Raw genomic sequence first — 20,676 nt, forward strand, 5'->3', positions numbered from 1 at the left:
TACGACAAATTCAAGCTGCGCACCGGGACTAAGTACTTCATGCTTAGAGCTGTAAATCAGATTTTTAAAGTGTGTCATTAAGAAAAATAAAAACAAGCTGACACTTGTAAAAGTCATGGGAAGTGACCATAAAACAACTGGTTCAAACTTGAGGTTACTTCTGTCAGATATGCTATTTTCATAAAATAACTGACAAGCCGAATACGACAAGCCAAATAAAACCTCAGCATACATAGGACCTATTGTTTTCTGGTCAACAAAACATGATCGTGATCATGATATAGTTATATCTGCATGGCATAAAAGATTGTTTGACATTCCTTTTTAAAATACACAAAATATCTACTTAAATAAATACATATTATTAAGTACATTATATCATTTGTCCAGAGCGCTCAAAACAAGAGGAAATAGCAGTTTTAAATGTGTTTTTATCCATCCATGTATGTGTTTTAAATGTGCAGCAAGGAAGTACCAAAAACGCTCTTAAGAAGAAGTGTAAGAAGCATTGGCCTGATGGATAGCACATCTCCTTACATTTCTTTTTTGTTTTTATAAGCACTTTCTTTTCACTATATTACTATAAAAACACAGAAAAGCTGTTCAAAATTGTTAATTTTTAGGAGCAATAACTTTGCAAATGTGAGACAAAGCGAAGTCATAACAATCAAATAAAAAGTATTGTGTCATCCGTAATACATTTGGCCTCCCCTCCCCCTAAAGTTTTAAGACGGCTAATCAAAAATATGATCATGTGAAATGAAATTATTCATGGCAACCATATGAAATAATAAAAATCTTATTTTATATGACTGCTATGAATAATTGCATTTTATCATATGACCGTTACGGGCCTGCTTGTGCACTCTAACAAAACCTCAGAAAAAGTTCTGTCATGGGGGAGACATGTTGACGGGTCAGAAAAACCTGTCCTGCCCTCCTTGGTTTACATGCGCTGTATTTATCAATTTGTTAAGGACTTTTCAGCCTTGTTTACAACAAAAATTGGGTCATATGATAAAATGCTAAATAATATATGGTGGAAATGTTATGTACTCCTTATGTACTCATTGACTGAGTTACTCAAACCAAACCCTTTTAATGTCCAGCCCTCCCACTCACCAGTCAATAAGTACATAAATAACATTTCCACCATACACCACTTTTCATCTTCTAATACAAATAATGTGTTACTGACAGTACAAGTATTCTCATGGGGGTTGTCACTCCACGCTAACACCTTGCTTTGATCACTGATGTTACAATTCACAAACAACATTTAACTACCGTTAAAATTAATATTTTTTTACTTGTTTTCTCTGTCTTTACACATAGACATTGTTCCCTGATCATGGACCTTCTATGATCAGGGATAGAAACGTCTATGCGTAAACACTGAATGATGTAAACTTTACATCATTACACCATAAATTGACCTTTGGTGTAAGTAAACCATTTTCTAGTTTCATCTGATACAGATAACCATTAAGTTTACTATAAACTTGTCATCGCTAAGCAATATGCAATATTTATATCAAATTATGCCCATAAAAATACTTTTTTCTAATAAAAATATAATACACATATATAATATATTAATTAATTAAATATAGAAACATTTACACTAAAAATTTCATTTTCAAAAGATATTTTCAAAAGATACACTTATTTATAACATATTTATAAATATTTTTGCAATATTAAAAAAAAAAAAAAAAAAAAAATTTTTTATAAAAAACTTTTATAAAAATATAGTTGGATGTTATAGCAAACTGTTAAGAAAGGTGAAAATGAACATCTAGATTTCAAAGTCCACTAAATTCTTTTCAATTTTTGGACTCAACATACTCTCTCATTGACTTATAGAAAATTCATAGAATCTTTTTATATAAATTAATATTTAGAGACAAAGTCTACATTACAAATGGCTTTGTTTTAAAATCAAATGGTCAAAAATTTTATGCACACCTTATTCCTGTCCCCCAGTTAAAAAAACCTGTTTTCCCCTTAAATAGGAATGCAGACTACAATAATAAATTAATTTTAAATGAAAATTGTACCACAATTAATACCTTTTGCATGCATGCATATGCGCTATACAACTCTTTCATTACCAAATGCCTTCCTTTTTTCCCTCCCATCCCTCCCCTCCCTTCCACCTCCCTTCCCCTCCCCTCCCCTCCCTGTGTTTTTTAATTTTGGGGGAAAGTAAGAGCAAGCTTTTCTTAAGGTGACTGCCTACTTTTGGAAATTGATTTAAACTTTTTTTAAAACTTTGATTTTCCGAATTGAAATTTAATGCTGATTCCAAATCTGGAAAGAAAAATAGGGTGTCCCAAGCTCGTTTTTGAGATAATCAGCATTTAATGGGAGCCTACGCACGAGCTTTTGGAGTAAAACTTGTGCCACCGGAAGTGATTAGAAAAAAATTAAGATTTATAAGATAATAGTTATTTGCAGACTATATGATTGCACGAATGAAGGCTAGTCAATCATTCTACTATAATACATAGATATTTTCGACAAAAATACAAAAAAATACATTGATTTGTCATATTTTGTAGTTTCGGTGCTCTTAAAAAATCTCATAAAGTCGAACAAAAATCCCTACAAAAATCTATTTTTTCATGTGTTACTGATTTAAACTTTTTTTTAAATGTTGATATAACCTAGATTTTTAGGAGTTTTTTCAAATGCGCTATTAAAAAATATAGTCCCGTGCAAAATTTGAGGGTTTTGTCCTGTTGAAGCTCAAAACGTGTATGGTTCTTCAATAAAATCTTGTAGATTTTTCAGCGGTTTTTGAGCGCGCGCTCATCGTGGGCTCAATTCGAACGTTCAAAAGTAGGCAGCCACCTTAAGCAAGATTCTTAATGACCCGTAAAATACTAAAATAGCACTTGCAAGAAAAACCCCTAGCCTATGCCCTGATTCTCTTAAGATTAAAATTGTAGCTCATCAAAAGAAGAAAAAAAGAAGCTGGCACTTCAACTTCATTAATATCTAAAGGTCATTATTAAATTTTGTCTATCTAAATTATCTATCCCGTGCAAATACAAAATTTAATCCAAAAATAATTTACTTGTAAAAAAAAATTCTCGGAAAACTTACATTATTGAAAAGCTACATGGAACAATTGATTTAGAAATAGAGAAACTTCATTAAAAGCATAATACAGGAAACCTGCATAATGAAATGAGTTTTGAGAGGTTGATATACACACAATCTCTTACTCCCTACTACCATTAACTAAGTGGTACGTGATGTTGATTTTTGCCCTACATGCATATTCATGTCTAGAAAAATAGATACCCTTGCTTCCCATCAAGTGAGTTAACCTTTTGGTTTTAATTGACAAAATTATTAGACAATAAAAAATATAGAAAAGCACTACCTGCAAAAGTTCATTGATGCATTCTATCAGCAAAAAAAAGGTATTGCTTTGATTCACCCTTTTGAGGAATGGGAAGGCTACATGTATGTGGCAATTTGATTTAAAAACGAATGTTGCAGCTGGTGTTTGCAAAGTTTTCCTTAAACGTTGCCCATGTTGCAAAGTACCAAATGACAATTTGTGAACGTTGAAAGAGATGAGACCACTTTTCATGTTTTGCCTACCTTCACAACTTGAACTGAACTGGGTTTCTGTCATCAAACTAACACAGACTTTAAAATTGATAAACTTGCAACAAAAAATGAGAAAACATGCTATATGTGTTTGGAGTTGTCTGGTTGGCAGAAACTTGAAAAGAGCTCTTTAATTAATAATTTTTCAATTTTATAAGCACCCAGAAATTTATCTTTTAGCAAGTATTTTTGAGTCAAACCACAGAGGACACAAGTCTTAATCAAATCTACATACTAATAATCAAGACTGTGTAAAGTATAAATGTTCCTTGATTGAAGTATGACAAAACCCAGCTAATCAGAATTCATTGACTGTGCCCTCCGTAACAAAATACAGGTTTCAAATACCTTGGGAGTAGAAAATAAAACAACCTTGCTTTGGACAAGCCTTCTTATAAAATGACAAAAATTGATGATGCAGTCTCTAAATTATGACTGTGTTAAAACCAAATCATAATCTTTGGCAAATAAAGTCAGAATCAGCTTCATGATTAGCAACAAACAATAAAGCCTACATATACTCTACTAGTTTTGAAGTTATACTTCCAATGAAAGAGGATGCCACACATTGACAGATACGAGTCATTATTAAATACCATAGTCAAAATCCAGACAATAACTTTTTTGTAAAAATGGTTTGGACCAACTCAATAATATTATTTTTTAGAACACAATCCATTATAATAATTATTATTAATAGAATAATAATATGCAGTTACCCAGGATCAACTAGTAGTAAGAAGAATGGCAAATAATCAAGTTTTTGGAAACTTTTTTTTATGTGTTTTGGTATATTGATACTGGTAATAATAAGCAATACATTCGGCTGTGGTTATATGTTTCTAGTTCTAACATAGAAAAGAACCTCTAAGAACCTCTCAAAACAATAAAATTAACTTACAGTACATATGTTGCTTACTTCAATGTCCATTGATCCATATGATCCAGCTTGCTTACAAGTTAGAAGTCCTGGTTTTAGAATGATACTGTCCATTGAAAAATAATGAAATCCATCCATCCATTGAGTGACATTTCCACACCATATTTTCCATTGTATTATGAGATGTTAACCATTATCCATTCATTTCCATTGATTCCATTTCATATTCTTCATCCTTCCATCCATTTTATAGGTGTTTCTCATTCTCCAAGGTTCCATTCTATGTTGTTTCTTTTTTCTTGCATGTAATTTCTTAATTATCATTGCAGCAATACAAACTTGTTTCTTATTATCAAGTAGTATAGTCTATTCTAGTTAGGTTGTCTCAAAATTTTTAGCTGCTAAAAACAATTCAACTAGTTGGCAGCACAAAATCAACACAATGTACAAATAATAAAAGTTACAGTACAAAAAACAGTCACACCACAAATTTCCAACAAGGCAGGGCTGCACAGCACAGCAGCAAAATAATGCCAGAAGCATGGTCTGAATGGTATTAAATACAGCACTATAGCATGAAGACAGCATGAAACTTATTGATACAAAGCCTTATAAATGTAATGGAATACACTTTGATGTATTGTAGACAAGTAAGTGTGGAACCTTGCAGTTCTAACCAACTTTCTATTGGTACTTGCTGATTGAGACTAAATGCACTTGCAGGTTAATGGTCAAGGTCTATTTAACCATTAGACCTGCAACCTGAATGGTCTACGAGTCAATAGCCCACAAGGCCGAAGGTCAAAGGGGTTACTGACTCATAGACCATGAGGAGGAGATCTAATAATTTTAGTTTAATCCTACTAATAGGTTAAATAAAATAATGAATACAAAAAAAAGAATTGAAATTTGGTTACTATATGATAATAATTTGTTTCAGCATGTAGCAATGAAAGCAGTGGTCACATTGGTCTGATGGACAAGTTGAGGTTTTATATTGGCTAAAAGCTGCAAGCGTTTACTGTAATGCCTAATAAGTTCAATACACAATTGCTAGGAAATGCCGCAGATGTAGGCAATCTATGTTGATTTATATGAAACAGTATTGACGAATATAAGAGTGCACATTTTTTTGAGAGATGTTTTAGAATTCTTGATACAAAGAGGTTATTGACCAAAAAGAGGTACAGAATGATATAGAAAGATTGGCTGAAACATTTTTGTATCTGTGTCAACCATGCTATAAGCAGGGTCCCCACAAACCATTCAACCAATGTTCCTTATTCTGCCTTAGGACTTTGCAAATTGTTCACCATAGATTATTTCAAATGGCAGTTCTTATGGGTGGAAACCAGCCCCCTGGAAAGCCTATCAAATGACAATGAAAGGGCTTACATATAGATTTGAGTTCAGTGGCTGTAATACTGAACCAAAAACATCATCAGATATGGCATGACTTTACAAGCCAGAGTGAAGATTACCTACAGGTATGGCACATTCAGTCATTCCAAATCTGATTGGATCCATACTCTTGTTGTGAAGTTCATCTTTGTGAAAATGCATCAATGAAAATGAAGTACAGTTAAGTTAAGGTGCCAGTGGACACATGCATCGTGTGATGTTACATGTGATGTCTCAGAAGTACTAGTAAAAGTAATTTCTACTTCTGCAACATCACATGAAACATCCCACTGTGTGACACTCAAAAATAGCCTTTTTTATGGCAATGTTGTAGAGAATCCATTGCAAAGATGTTGAAATGTTGAAATACCTACAGTGCAAGCTATTCACCTAATCACTTGAAACTGATGCCTTCACTCCTCCAACCCAATTTTCTAAATGTTTTTTTTTTTCATTGAAATTATGGCTCTTTCTCTGAATCTTCTTTTCTTAATTTCATAAACTTTATCATAAAAGATTTGCAAACAAGGTACATTCTGCTCTAGCTTGGGTACAAACAATGCACCATCTTTGCTATCTCAGAATAGGATTTAGCTTAGTTTGTATCACAGGCAATTTCCATTTGGCATTCTGGTCTGTCTTGGACACAAGAATCAAACCCCATAGTTCAGAAAAGGTCACCTACTTTACTCAATCCATTCAATTTTACTAGAATTGCATCAACATATAGAGCAATCTTACTTGTAAAACAAACAACATCAGTTTTTATGATAACAAAATCAGAGAATATTTACATGTAACAATTGATGTTTATCAACAAAATATATACCAAAGTCCACTACTGCCTGTTATATTAACACTCATATGTTGGTCAAGTAAAATTGCTCTAAGATGTAAATGTAAATGCATTGCTAAGACAGAAAATCATAATGAGGTAATATTGAGGTAAAGTGGATCATTTTCTAAATATTTTTATCATGACAAAATTAAACAATCAAGTAACTTGTGCTAGAAAATTTTGAAAAATAAATCTATTTTTCAAGTTCTCGGCCCTTCACTGGTTATTTTTTTGGTGGGGAAAAAAGTCATGAGAGATGAATTAGATACGCAGCAAATGCATTGAAAAATTTCAAAAATCTTTTAAAATTTTATTAATAATTCTCTCTCTTAAGATGTAATGTTGAAGTGCTTGTAAAACTAAATTCAATGTAGAAAACCAGTCGTTCATAAAATTGGAAATACTTTTTTGATCCCAAGTATAGTTTAGCTATATGCCTATAGTATTTAAGATACTACAGTGTACTAAGAATAAAGCGAAAGATTTGAGGCTTTTGCATGAAGTGCTCATTGATTTAAAGAATAGAGCGATTTTACTTTATGGCTGCCATTTTGTGTCAGCCAAAGTGTTAGCTATGAAATGCTTGCTTGTTGAACAGCTGCTAAATGATTAATATTTAACACTAATCATTAATAATTTTATATCAATAGATAAATTAACTATCCACTACTCATTAAAAGGCTGACATGTTGGCCAATAATGGGCCTCCATAGGTCATGGAGTACACCTTAAATTTGTGGTGTTTTTTGATAATAAAAATATGCAAAAAACAGCTTCTAAGACCCATGCCTTGTTGGAAGAAAATGACAAACAGTCATACAAAACACAGACACATCAACTAAAAGAAGAAAGACATTATATAAAACATAAACTAAAAATAAACAACACACACATGAAAGACATGCACGATGCACATTAGCAATTATGAAACTAATACATATTAAGATGTAAACATTTTTGAGAACTACTTTACTTAAATGTATGGACATATCTTGAGTAGAAGATGTGTTGAATCCAGATTTTTTCCAGAAGAGGAGAGAGAATGCTGTTTGATGCTTCAAAGAAAATCTACAGTGACTTGTGAGCCATCCACCACAGTTCTAGGAATAAGTTTATTAAATAAGAAGTGAGCAAGAAGAAGAGGAAGAGGAAGAGGAAGAGGAAGAGGAAGATGAAGAGCCACAAATGGGACAGAAAACTCATGTCGATTGTACAGAACCATAGAAAGTTCTCCAGATGCATACATGAAATCAAGAGTGAAGACTACACAATGTAACCATAAACTTTGTTTCCTAACATTAATCTAAAACACAAAAGCAAAACATACCTGTGAAACTTGCGGCGGCAAGCCAATGCATTCTCATTCTTTTCAAAAGTTACCAGTGCTTTGTGTTTGGTTGTAGACATTTTAAGTTGCTAAAATAACAATCATTTAAACCACTGTCAGCATCTATGTTATTATCAATCATGAACAATGTCAGACAGCATTATGAGCATTATTTCTGTCAGTTCTGCTATTCAATATTAATGTCATCAATATTTGCCAAAGCTATTCTTCATCAGCATTCATTTTTACCACACAAGTTTGCTATTAGGGATTATTTCCATCCCAATTTACATTCATTATCACCACAACCATCCCCATTATCACCACCGCCTTCATTATCACCATCACCACCAACATCGCCATCCCCACCACCACACCATCACCAACGCCATCGCCATCGCCATCGCCACCACCATCGCCACCACCATCGCCACCACCATCACCACCACCATCGCCACCACTACCATAACTATCACCACTGCCATCACTGATTGGGAATACAAACCTGTATAGGTCCGATGCCAGCCAAGAGTTCCTTGACTCTACTAGGAGTGATAAGGTCAGGCAAGGAACCAATGACCACACGATTGGTCGGCTTTCCTCCACTGGATCCCTTGGTAACAACAACACGACTGGCTTTTGAGTCAGGGTTTGCAGAAGAGGATGACTTGCTTTTGCTTTCCGAAGGTCCAACCACAATCCTCTGAAGACATTAATGATAAGCATTACTTTATACAATCAAGATTAAGGTTGAGCTGTTACTAGTTGATATTTTTACATAGTTAGGATAGTATATGTGCACTGATTGGTTGAAAACTGTGTGCTTAGAAATAGCCATAAGCACTCGAGAAGTATGAGAAGCACTCGCCTACGGCTTGTGCTTCTCCTTACACCTCTTTCATGCTTACGTCACTTATGTGTGCTTTATTACTGAACGGAGCACGGAAAAAGCTGTTTTATTTGTTAAATAAAATGCAATCAATCATTGAAAAAAGAGAAATACATGAAAAACTGAAATGGGCTGCAAAAATTGTATCGTTCCAGAAAATTTCCACACCCACACCATTGAGGGAATTTGTAAAAGGACCTCCCTACCCCAGGAGTTCCCAATTTTCTTCCATACAAACTCTGTAATTTTGTTCTTTCCTTGACCAGGCCCTCGTCCTCCAGAATTTCCTATTTCCTCTGTGAGTGAGGTATGGATATTTTTCTAGTAACTACACATTGCAAATTACCATTATAAAAATACTTTGAAAATTAGAGACTGAATTTAAAACATTAACAAAATATTGAAGATATAGAAATATAGATAAGTTATAGTGCTTGGGAACGAGGTTATTCTGGGCAAAAGCCCTTGGAATTAAATTCGGAAAAATTAATTTCCGACTTCGCTGGGAATTGAACCCACAACCTTCGGAATTGTACTACCAATGCTCTACCAGCTGAGCTAGAGGTCAGACTGAGAGCAGGCCAGGGTGAAATACAAAATATTGGTAATGTTATTCAATACAAAATATTGGTAATGTTATTCAATAGATTGGAGGTCTGCCTCTATACAGTTTTTGCCCAAGGCATTGCTAGAGCTCTACTGACAAAAAAGGAATTTTTTAAAATAAAAATCAAAGAAACGAAAAAAAGATTGCAAGACCTGCTATTCTAATAGGATAAATTTGAATTTAGAATTTTGTCTAATTGAAATGAAGAAAAAGAAGGCAAAACAGGAGGACCATTATTTCAATACAAAAATGCAAGGGTTTTAAAAGTTGGAAACAAACATAAGTACAATAAAGATGAAATAAAAAATCAACTCACCTTTGAAGATCCTGATTCAGAGTGCTTTGACTCCCCACGACCTCTTCTAGACCTATCTTGGTCTCTTCCACTATCTCGACCTTCTCTGTTCCTGTCTCTATCTCTTTCATGGCTCTTTGCATCTCTATCTCTATCCCTTTCTCTTTCTCGTTCTCTTCTTTGATCCCTTAATTTTTCTCTTTCTTGTTCTCTTTCTCTTTCTCGTTCTCTTTCCCTTTCCCTATCACGTAAATCTCTGTCATGTGGTAGGTTGCGATCTCTGGGTCTATTATCTCTTTCCATTCTGGGAGGTCTTTCTCTTGGCCGTATATCTCTTGGACGGTCCTGGTGTCGTGGCGGTCTGGCCCTTCCTCTATCATAACTTCTGGCGGGCCTGTCATTTCGGTCATAACGAGATTTCAAGGGTCTAGAGTACCTTTGGGGAGATCCAGACAGTGACCTGGAAAATGACCTTGACCTTGATGATCGGACACTGAAAATTATCCAGAAACAATCTACTTAATGAGTTGCCATATGGGTAAGGTTTTACTAGAGGTCAACAATATTATATACAGTCAGTCATTTAATGAGCATAAACCTACTAATGGTCTAATACCACTCTGATTATCTCAGCTACTAGAGTTCTAAATTTATTTACTAGTGATATTGTTCTTTTTAATGATAGGCCACTAGTAGCAAAAAGAGCCACTTTGAAAAACCAAAACGATGGTCTCAAATCCAGCTCTCTTTGTTCATGTAAAAAACATACAAAGCAACAAACACAGGTCTGAGCAGTCTGTCTAAGCATAATGGACACACCTTTCATCAATTGGAGTATAAATGCTTCAAAAAGTCAAAATATAACAGTACATTACCCACCTTGAAGGAGAAAGAGACAGAGACCTTGACCTTGACCAGGACCTTGCAGGCGACTTGGAGTATGATCTTGATGGAGAACGAGAATAAGACCTTGAACTACTAAGATCACTTCCAACACTTTCTTCATCTGTGTAACGGTGACGTCTTTTCTTGGTGTGACGCTATGAAAAAGCAATGAAATCATCATTACAGATACCATGTAAGTCAAAAATATAGCAAAATTTGACAAAAACATCTAGCTGTTATACACTGTAGCAGTTTTTAATACCGTAGATAAACCCGTAGCTGCGAGCCCCATGCTGAAATTTGTCTTTTGCTGCTGACAATCAAAAACAATCAATCAATACTTTTTAATATTTTTGACTACAGGCAGCACTTACGTACAAATATTTCTGGCAATTCATAACTACTAAGTAATTTTATGCAATGCTGAAAATTGCTGTAAATGGCTTCCTCTAGTTTTTCATGAATAAACCAACACAGAACACAGAAAAACACTTTGCTAAGAAGTTGGATGGGAGTCACTTTAATACTTACTGGAGTTTCTGCTCTGTTTCGTTCGCTTTCCATATTATAAGCAGCTGCAGCGGCATAAGCATCCCTCTGTTGCAGCAACTGTTGCCAGTTTGCACTATACATTGAATAATCAAATGGGAACTGCTGTGGGAATGGGTATTGCTGTCGTGATGCTGCAGCTACTGCTGCTGCTGCTGCTGCAACTGCAGCACCTGGAGCTGCATTAGGTTGCCCACCAAATCCTGCCGGCATGTGCCCAAGCATTGGATTGGGTTGATCAACATTAGGAACAATAACCCTGTTTCCCACAACAATACGGTCAGCTTCACTGTATGGTACTTGTGGCTCTCTCTGAGGCGGCATTCCTTGTTGGCCATGCGGCTGCATATGTGGTGGGAGGTTGCCAACACTTTGTTGGGGATGCATTCCTGGCATAACTTGGTGTGCCTGAGGGCGTGGTGGGCTTAGTGTCCTCCCACCTGGAGGAAGACCACCACCTCTGGGCCCTTGCTGCATGCCTTGAGGGCCACCATGATGAGGTGGAGCCATGTTTGGTCCACCAGGAAGCTGTCCTCGGAATTGAGGCCCTTGTGGGATTCTTGGACCATGGTCCATTCTTGGAGGTCCATCATGTGGACCACGTTGGTCTCTTGGTCCAGGGGGGCCAACATCATGCATTGGTCTCGGTTCAGAATCCATAGGTCTCATTGGCTCCATTCTTTGAGGACCACCCCTCATATTGGGCCCAGGTGATTCACCCATGTGCTGTGGCCCGTGCATGGGAGGACCAGGTTGTAATTGTTCTGGACCCTGGTTAGGATGAAGATGCATCATTCTGGGCCCAGGCCCATCAGGCCCTGAATGCATTGGAGGGCCTGGACGTCCTCCAGGGGGACCTAGAATCATAAACATTACAAAGAAGTTTTTAGATCAACATCTAATGGTCTAGTGCATGCTTAGTCCCTCAGTGAGCTTCAAAGTATTTAATGACTAAACTACAGAGAATAGAGACAAGATCACAGGGGATTGCCCTATCAACTTCTTCCTTCACTGCCAACTAATTTATCAACTTAGCCACACCTGCTCTTAAATGAAGCATATTACAAATCATTTATGCCTAAGGGCCGAAGATCTTTAGTACACCAATGTGACCATTCAAGAGGACCAGTCTAAGAGGCATTTACCTGGACAAGTGCCAACTTTGGCTGGACATTTCTGTTGACTGGCCAATTTCCTTGGTTTTCACCTACGTCATCAAATATTTTGCTAGGATTTATATGAAACAAAACTTCCACAGGCCGAAAGAGTATCAGAAAACATATCTCCAAAATTCTAGCTAAAAGAAGTTTTAGATACGAAGATACAAGCAAATGATTATGCCCATGATTTAGTCGAAATAAATTTCGCAATAAAACTAAAACCAAACATCGGTAATAAGAAATTATTTTGTTAAAACTTTTCTTATAACACTATAGACAAAATATTCAACAAACAGTTTCGTGTAGTGAATACTTTGGATTTTAGTTTTTTGATGACGTCACATGAAAACCAAGAATTCTTTATAATGTAGTGCTGTGACCAGGGCAACTATTAAAGGAATAATATATCTAACCTTCAGGCATTCCTCGTCCTGGTTTGAAGTGTGGGTTTATGTGTATGTTCTTTCCTTGTGGTGGCTCTGAAAAAAGTTTATTAAAATATTTTTTGTTAGTGCAACGGCTCCTTAAGTTAAGTAGCAATGGCTCTGTGATGGTTAAGTAACCATATCAAATAAATTTTAGCATTTAAAAAAAAAACAACAAAACGAGCAAGCAAGCAAGCAAGCAAGCAAGCAAGCAAGCAAGCAAGCAAGCAAGCAAGCAAGCAAGCAAGCAAGCAAGCAAGCAAGCAAGCAAGCAAGCAAGCAAGCAAGCAAGCAAGCAAGCAAGCAAGCAAGCAAGCAAGCAAGCAAGCAAGCAAGCAAGCAAGCAAGCAAGCAAGCAAGCAAGCAAGCAAGCAAGCAAGCAAGCAATTAAATGGTATGATTGACATAATTGACAACAGTAAAAACCAAGCTCAAATAAGCAACTTGCAACTACTGAGTTGCATAACAATAAATGCAGATAACTTACTCATTTGCATAGGAGGTCCAGAAGGACCAGACATTGAACCACCAGCAGGAAAGGGTGCTGGACCATGACGTAGAGGATCTTCCGGTGGATGCATCATTCTTGGAGGTAACCCAGGATGGTCAAACCTTGGACCCTGCATTCCTGGATGTCCTGGATATCCTGGATGTCCTTGGTGCATCATATGACCTGGAAATCCAGGGCGACCAGGTTGTCCTGGTCTCATCATAGGTCCTCTGGGTGGCTCCATACGCATCGGGGGACCACCAAATCTGATCAAAACAATATTACATTTGTTAATTCATTGGCAGTGAGGGTGGTGGTGGTAAAACATTTGCCTTTCATGTAAGGGTTTGAATCTGGCAGCCACATGGGTTGGGCTGATTTGTGTGTGTTTTTTTCAATATTCTAAAGGCTTTCCCCACCAGTCTTAGTGCTTGACACTATCTTTTTCAGATACTAGGTAACAGGCTGGTAAGTCTATAAATCTAGTAGCCCAGCAGAATAATCTGCTATGTAGCCCAGATCCTAAGCAAATCCAAAATCCCAACCTCTTCACAGTGTGAAGCAAAGCCTTTGCCAGCAAAAATACCTTAAACTTATTGCAGCACTGTCTAACTGTTATTCAAGAGTGACTGTCTGTAACGATCAAGCAAAATTCAAAATCCGTGGCAAACTTCGAAAAATCGATTTCGCTCATACTTTCAAGTTAGTTAGGGTAATGTATCCTAAGAATCGCTGTATAGTTGGTTTGATCAAATAACGCTTTATTATGGAGAAAAATGGAATTTTTCAAACACTCCCGAAAACGCCGTTCGCGACAGTAAATTTTGACTCAACTTTCGCGGCTGCTTGACAAAAAAAAAAGCAACACTGGGAATTAAAACAACCCATATTCTTGAAGAACAATCTATTGAGTACGATATGCGTGACTTTGGGATCAATTGTACAATTTTAAGATAACAAAATAATTTTATTCGCTAGACGTGTGTTTAGAGCATCAAAAAATAGGTCTTACAAAAATATTCATTCTGAATATGCTTAACCTCTCAGTCGCGTGAAACTTCGCTGGTTGATTATTCAGATGTTGGTCTTTCTAGTGATGTAAAGAAATCTTTGGGCAAATGATTGTGTGTCACGCAGTATGTCTTCAAACTTTGGTCAAATTACTCATTTCTGACCTCTGGCCGCTTTCTATAACAGACAAGATACTAGTGTTTATAAGTAAAATATAAACTCAAAAACAAGCCTAAAACACTTTTATAGCCTTAGATAATGTAGCTGTTTAAGAATTCTTACCTGGCAAACTCTGAAACCTGGATTTTTATGAATGTTTTTAGACACAACATCGATCTGGTTTCTTTCATTACTGACTCGAACTTGTCAACGGCCGAGTGCCACAGGGAGCCCAACCTTTCTTGTTGTGGTGCAAAACACAGGAAACCCAGATTGATTAAAAAATCGTTTTAATTTGTTTTAATGATGATGCAAACACACACAATAAAAAATTTCACAACTATTCCAGTAAAACTTACTGAATTACATGATAATCTATAATATGAATGACTAATAAAGTGGGGAAAAACCTGCAGTAGAACCTTACTAATCAGTGGTAATGTATGACTACACTGTGTGCCCTTACTTTTAAAAATATTCATTTACGAGTAAATGTCTACTCTTAGCCCTTACCGTTGCATATCAGGCCCTCCTCTTCCTCTACCTCGACCAAAAGCAAAGTCCTTTTTGTTTCTGTTATCTTGCCTTCTGAAATCAGACCTTTTGAAATCTGGTTTGCCTGAACAAATATTAAGTAAGGAAAAATTAAGTGACTAACTTTACAGACAGGTTTGTTGACAGTCTTTTGTCAGAGTTGGGTATTTTTACTAAAAAATGTGATAAATTATCTACTTCTAAATTCTTTTGAGTTCTAAAACAACACTTTGTGGAGGCAGCTCCAGGGTCACAAACTCAATCTAAAGCTGATAGCTTCAGCGATAAAACAGACTCTGTTCTTTTGTCTGATGTATAATTTACTATGGTGGAGTCCAATTATCTTGGCCTCCTTGTGACCAGGAAAGAGTTTCCATATTTAGGGTAAAATATCATTAGTGTTACACTGGTGTAAAGCACAATGATGAGAGTCCTATGTTCCCAAAGGAGCGAAGAGGACTAAACACACTGGTGCAAGTCCATGGCCTTAGATGGCCTTAACTTTAAGACATCTGGAGTTGAGGTAACTGGACTCTATCATGTTTACCTTATCCAATTATTACTTATTAGTAATTGCCCTATTTCACTATGACGTCACTGCTTGTTTATGTGTGGGATAGAATCGCCAAATCCAATAGAAAATTCAACGAAATTTGCTCCTAGCTAAACAGTTTAATCTAAAATGGCCTGGTTTTCAGATAAAATATGTGTTAATATGTACTAAAAAATATTCTGAGCGTTTGCTGGCTATTCTACTTCTCTCCATGGATTGATACGGGTTTTAGAACAATTTTTCGCTGAATTTGCATTTTTTTTGATCCCCTCTAACAACCATGATTTTTTGTGTTTAAACAATAGATTGTTTTGATGTGACGTCATAGTAAAAAAGGGCAATTGTTTACCTTGTTCTGGTCTTCTAGGTTTTTCTTCTTTAGGTCTTTCTGATGGGAACCTCTCTCTTTTTGATTTTTCACCTTCACTATCACTGTCATCTTTCTTTGCAGCTTCTGTTTTTAATAATAATTGGATATGGATATATTGACTTATTACAGAGTCGAATAACAATGTGTCGGAAATGTTACATGCAATATTGAACCAGCCTACCATTTTTTACTGCACTCTTTCCAGGATTCCCACTTTTGACCTCTTTATCTATATCATCGATGTCTTCATCACCATGAATACTAACAGCATCAAGATCTTCCTGAGGGGCTGGTCTAAGGAAAGAAAGCAGATCAATAATTGGTATTTATAAACAAACTAGTGGACTATTACAAATAGTGCGTTCTTAATGGCTAAGCTACCCAGGGCTAAATACATTGCCTAGCCAATAGATAGTGTCCAGCCAAACACCACTTAGGCCAGTCCTCTTGACGGGTCACATGTTGATTGGTCCGATGTGCCAAGTTGTCATCATGTCTGGCTATGAAGCAGCCATTGTTCTTAGCTGGACATTTGGCTTTAACCAGCCATTTAGTCAATCTTTAGCCCTGGAACACAGCTAGTTGAACAATGAAGTTTTTTAAAATTTTCTGTCGGTACTTTCAAACTTACTCTTCTCCTTCATCATCACTTTTCAGTAGCTTATCCTGGAGAGATAAAAAATATACCAAATAAGTGAATGCATTTTGAATCACATTTCTAACATAACTCTTGGTTCACTTGAGGTAAGGAATTTAGCATAAATCTTAGAAAAACTAGAAAAGTGTGGAAACAACTCACTCCTAAAGGAAAGAAATGCATTAGATAACAGGGATTTGGCATTTCCATGTTGCCTTCCTCAAAACATCAAATCTGCCCTACAACCCTGTGTCTTGAGACAGATGTTAAACTTAAATGTGATGTATTTAGATCCTGATGCTTAGTACAATGTTAGTACAGTTACAATTTTCTGAAAAATCATGAAGATTATATCAATATTATATTTTCATTTCCAATATAAAAAACTTTTACTATTAACTTCCTGGGTTGGGTATGGATATTTTCTGGAACTACACACTCAGTTGCTATTGTTGTGGTTACAATACTTACCTCATCTATATCACTTTCATGAGCTTCAGTATCTTTATTCTAAAGAAGGTTTTCAAAAATTCAACAAAACAGGTAATCAACTATAACTGATATATATATTTTAAAACATATGTTGTCAAATTTTGACTTTTTTGATTTACGAAAATGAGTTGTCATTTTTTACCTTTGTTTGATCTGCATCCATCTTGGTTTTCTTTGCACTGTTAATAGAAAATGAACTAAATCAATATAAATATAGTTTGACATGATATATGACCTCTGTGGTATAGAAAAACCCTTGAATTTTTTGTTTGAAACTTTTGATCACACAGCCCCCTTAAAAAGAAAATTTCTGTTTAGGGCATTTTAGTCTTGACAATGAAATTCTAATTTTGATTTTTTCCACCATTAATCTTCAAGGATTGACTCTTGATTTGAATGGGTGATCTACATTATTATTATAATTACATGTATCTTACTAGTACATTTATTTAGTTTAGTAAATTATTTATTTTTAAGCCGCAGTATTCCTTACCCATCTTCTTTGGTTGTTTGTTCTTGTCTCTCATCAGGGCCACCGCCTTTAGATCCCTTTCTTTGCCGTTCTGGTGTCTGGGAAGGTTTTGGCCCAGACTGTGTTCGTTTCCTACCTCGTCCCATTCCAGTTTCTGGCCTCATTTGAGGAACAGAGCCAGGACCTCCTTGCATTCTTGGCCTTTGTCCATGCATTCCATGTGACTGAGGTGGTCCTCGCGGACCCATATTAGGAGCTCTCATCAAGGGTCCATGTCCTCTTGGACCAGGGTGGCCAAAGTATGGTTCTGGTTGCCGTGGTGGCCCTTGCATCATCCCTGGAGGATGGTTGGAGTGAGGTGAACGGCCAAGTCCCATTGGACCATGGGGTGGGCGAGGCCCAAATCCTGGACGAAAACCTTGCCTTGGTCCCATGTGTCTTCTACCATGTTCTGAGACATAAAACCAAAATAAAAGTTAAAAGAGTCCACCTTTTTTTTAAAAGAAATACCTTCAATAGGTTGATTGTTTAACCTCAATATTTTCAGCATTGAATAAAACAGACAAGAATTACTTACCAAAATCAACACCAAGGCTTGAAACTAATTCATCTAGTAAAAATAATAATAATTATATCGTGAGATATCAGCTGTAGGTTTTGTTGAATCTTCATTGTTTTCAGTCTTAGTAATGTGAGGTAATTCATTGATACACTGTTACATGGTCAAATACTTGTGCATCTATTTAGCATGGTTGGTTTTTTGGATGAGCTTGGTTTAGTAGCTTTTTAATTCACCCTTTTGGCTCTAGCCATCACATTTGGACAATTCAGAATTTATAGATACTTGTGGTGTTTTGAAGTTTTCAAAATTGGGCGAGCCTTTAGATGATACATTAATTTGAATAAATTCTGAGTTATACGAATAGATTGCGCAGTTATGACTATGCTAAGATTCAGAAAATATTTTGATGTGTGTTTTTCATGACGCCCAGATGCCAATGACAGTAAAGAAACTTTTTACAATAACTTAAGCGCTGACTGGTTATTTATCATCAATAAGGGAACAGACAGATAAAGCTGACGTCAAGGAGGGCTCTCTCTTTTGGTTGGTTGTTTTGATTACTAAGAATGAGAAGTCTTTATCGTCTTTGTTATTGTAAAAAACAAATAGACATCAGTTTTTTATGTGTCAGTCCTCTTATCATTGATAAGTTTCGTCATCACATTGTCAAAGTAGTATATGGATCACACTACTTTGACAATGTGATGGCTCAATTTATCATTAATAAGAGGACAGACACATAAAAAACTGATGTCTATTTGTTAAAATTGAATATTATGTTGGATTCAAACCCTTTTTTGAACAAGATATATTTATATAAAGTTAAGTCCCATTATCTTGATTCATGTGGGCTGGGTTGTACAAAGGGTGGATAGCACTATCCAATGAATAAATCCTTATCCAGTGGATAAATCAATGTCGTTATACAATAAATTTATCCACTGAATAAGATTTATAAGTTGGATAGCTCAGTACTTAAAATAACAGTCGGAAATCGGACAATGTCCAGCCAGAAAGGGGATTTGTTCTGTCAAATTTTTGCCTTGCCGGCAATGTTGACCAGTAACATAGTAAGAAATAAGTTATGACTAAAGTTATAAGCCAAAACTAATTTGAGCTGCAATCATGACCAGTGATTGATCAACTGTTATTTTAAGCCCTGTAGCACTATCAACCCTTCGTACAGCCAAACCCTGAGAGGAACAGTTTCAAAATAAGGGAGGTTTGAAATAACCAGATTAAAATCAGGTAAAGATAACAGGAAGTTCAAGATATCCAGTGAGAACCAGATTTAACTGTATTTAAATACAAAAATCAGGGTAGGATCATCTGCTGACTGACAATTGATTGTGTTGTGCTTTATGTTCTAGGGCTCAATGAGAATAAGTTTTTTTTGTGAAGCTGACAAGATGTCTGATGTCGGCCTATATATCTAGTTTGTTCCTTGGCTCTCTCCTATCATCCAACATTTTTTCTCATTAAATTCTCTAGTTTTCTTCCTCATTACCCAGCATACTGAATCTAAATTAGAAGTGCTTGGATTTAGATCAGTTGAAGCTTTAACATTTTAAAACCAAATAGTCATAATTATTCCAAACACATGGATGAGGAGAGGTAGGCTTTATATATAATTCTTAATGAAATCAAATTAAATACACAGTAAAGCTAAGCATTCTACTTGAACTCATTGACTGTAAGAAGATTCATAATAAATCTATCATGTAAGTCTTTAAGTAAAGCAAGGACTCCTGTTTGAACAACTTGTTTAAGAATTACGATAAAAACCCTTCAAAATGTGACATTTCCATATTAAACTGATCAGACTTGTTCTAGCATGTGGTCATCATGTCACATTCACGCATAAAAAGTTGAAAGACTTTCAGCATTTTATACAGACCAAATACTGAACCGAACCGACGTCAATCTAAGCAGACACCTTCGACTTATCGTCATTACGAGTTATAAATAAGAAGATTCATTCAAACTCTCTATGATAAATCCCAAACCAGCGCTGGAATTCACGACTTTTCCTCATCCAACGTTCGACCTTACCTTCGCGAATATCCGTAAAATCCATCTTCTTCACGTAATTTGTGTCATTTAATAGCTAAATGGTTTTTGGTAGCTTGCAGGAGATGAAGGTGGTAAGTTAGTTAGTGTAGAATGCGGCACCGTTGATGATTTTAGTTAGTTGATTGTTTGGAACACAAGGTTAAGCCGCCATCTTTTCTTCTTCTGATGGGAAACGCGCGGTTGCAAAGGAGAACTCTGAAGCGAGGCAAAACAGACCCAAAACCACCCTCCCCTCCCCTGTTTTACGATGTTCAAGGGGAAAAAGAAGGAAGAAAGAAAGAAAGAAGGGAATAACATTTAGTTTGAAATAAGAAAATCATATTCTATCATTTTCCACCCTTGGCCATGTGCCAAATTCATTCCATTTATTTGTCTACATTTTCATGTTAGATTTCATATGTATGACTAGTTAGCACACTCTTAACGCTATTCCGTTCTCG

General features: G+C 36.0%; 1 protein-coding gene across 3 annotated transcripts; it reads right to left on the reverse strand.

The window, feature by feature from the left end:
- Positions 1-4,382: 4,382 nt before the first annotated feature.
- On the reverse strand, positions 4,383-20,388 carry LOC116295457 (uncharacterized). Of its 3 annotated transcripts, none has more exons than XM_031703269.2 (18): positions 20,216-20,388; positions 18,179-18,211; positions 17,623-18,052; positions 17,272-17,308; positions 17,109-17,147; positions 16,632-16,666; positions 16,182-16,294; positions 15,980-16,084; positions 15,057-15,162; positions 13,371-13,639; positions 12,872-12,937; positions 11,281-12,155; positions 11,012-11,059; positions 10,744-10,904; positions 9,886-10,357; positions 8,579-8,776; positions 8,074-8,162; positions 4,383-7,846 (listed from the first exon to the last, which is right to left on the reverse strand). In XM_031703269.2, exons 1-18 carry the CDS (start codon positions 20,238-20,240, stop codon positions 7,804-7,806), a joined length of 3,144 nt encoding a protein of 1,047 aa, XP_031559129.2. In that variant the 5' UTR covers positions 20,241-20,388; the 3' UTR covers positions 4,383-7,803. The 3 variants fall into 3 exon arrangements, with proteins under 3 accessions (XP_031559129.2, XP_031559128.2, XP_031559130.2); XM_031703268.2 differs by having other exon boundaries at positions 11,012-11,062; XM_031703270.2 differs by lacking the exon at positions 11,012-11,059.
- Between the last annotated feature and the right edge of the window lie 288 nt (positions 20,389-20,676).

Source organism: Actinia tenebrosa, unplaced genomic scaffold, assembly GCF_029948245.1.
Source record: "Actinia tenebrosa isolate PJP-AT-01 unplaced genomic scaffold, QUT_ActTen_1.0 PGA_scaffold11__36_contigs__length_13525064, whole genome shotgun sequence".
Lineage (NCBI taxonomy): Eukaryota > Metazoa > Cnidaria > Anthozoa > Actiniaria > Actiniidae > Actinia > Actinia tenebrosa.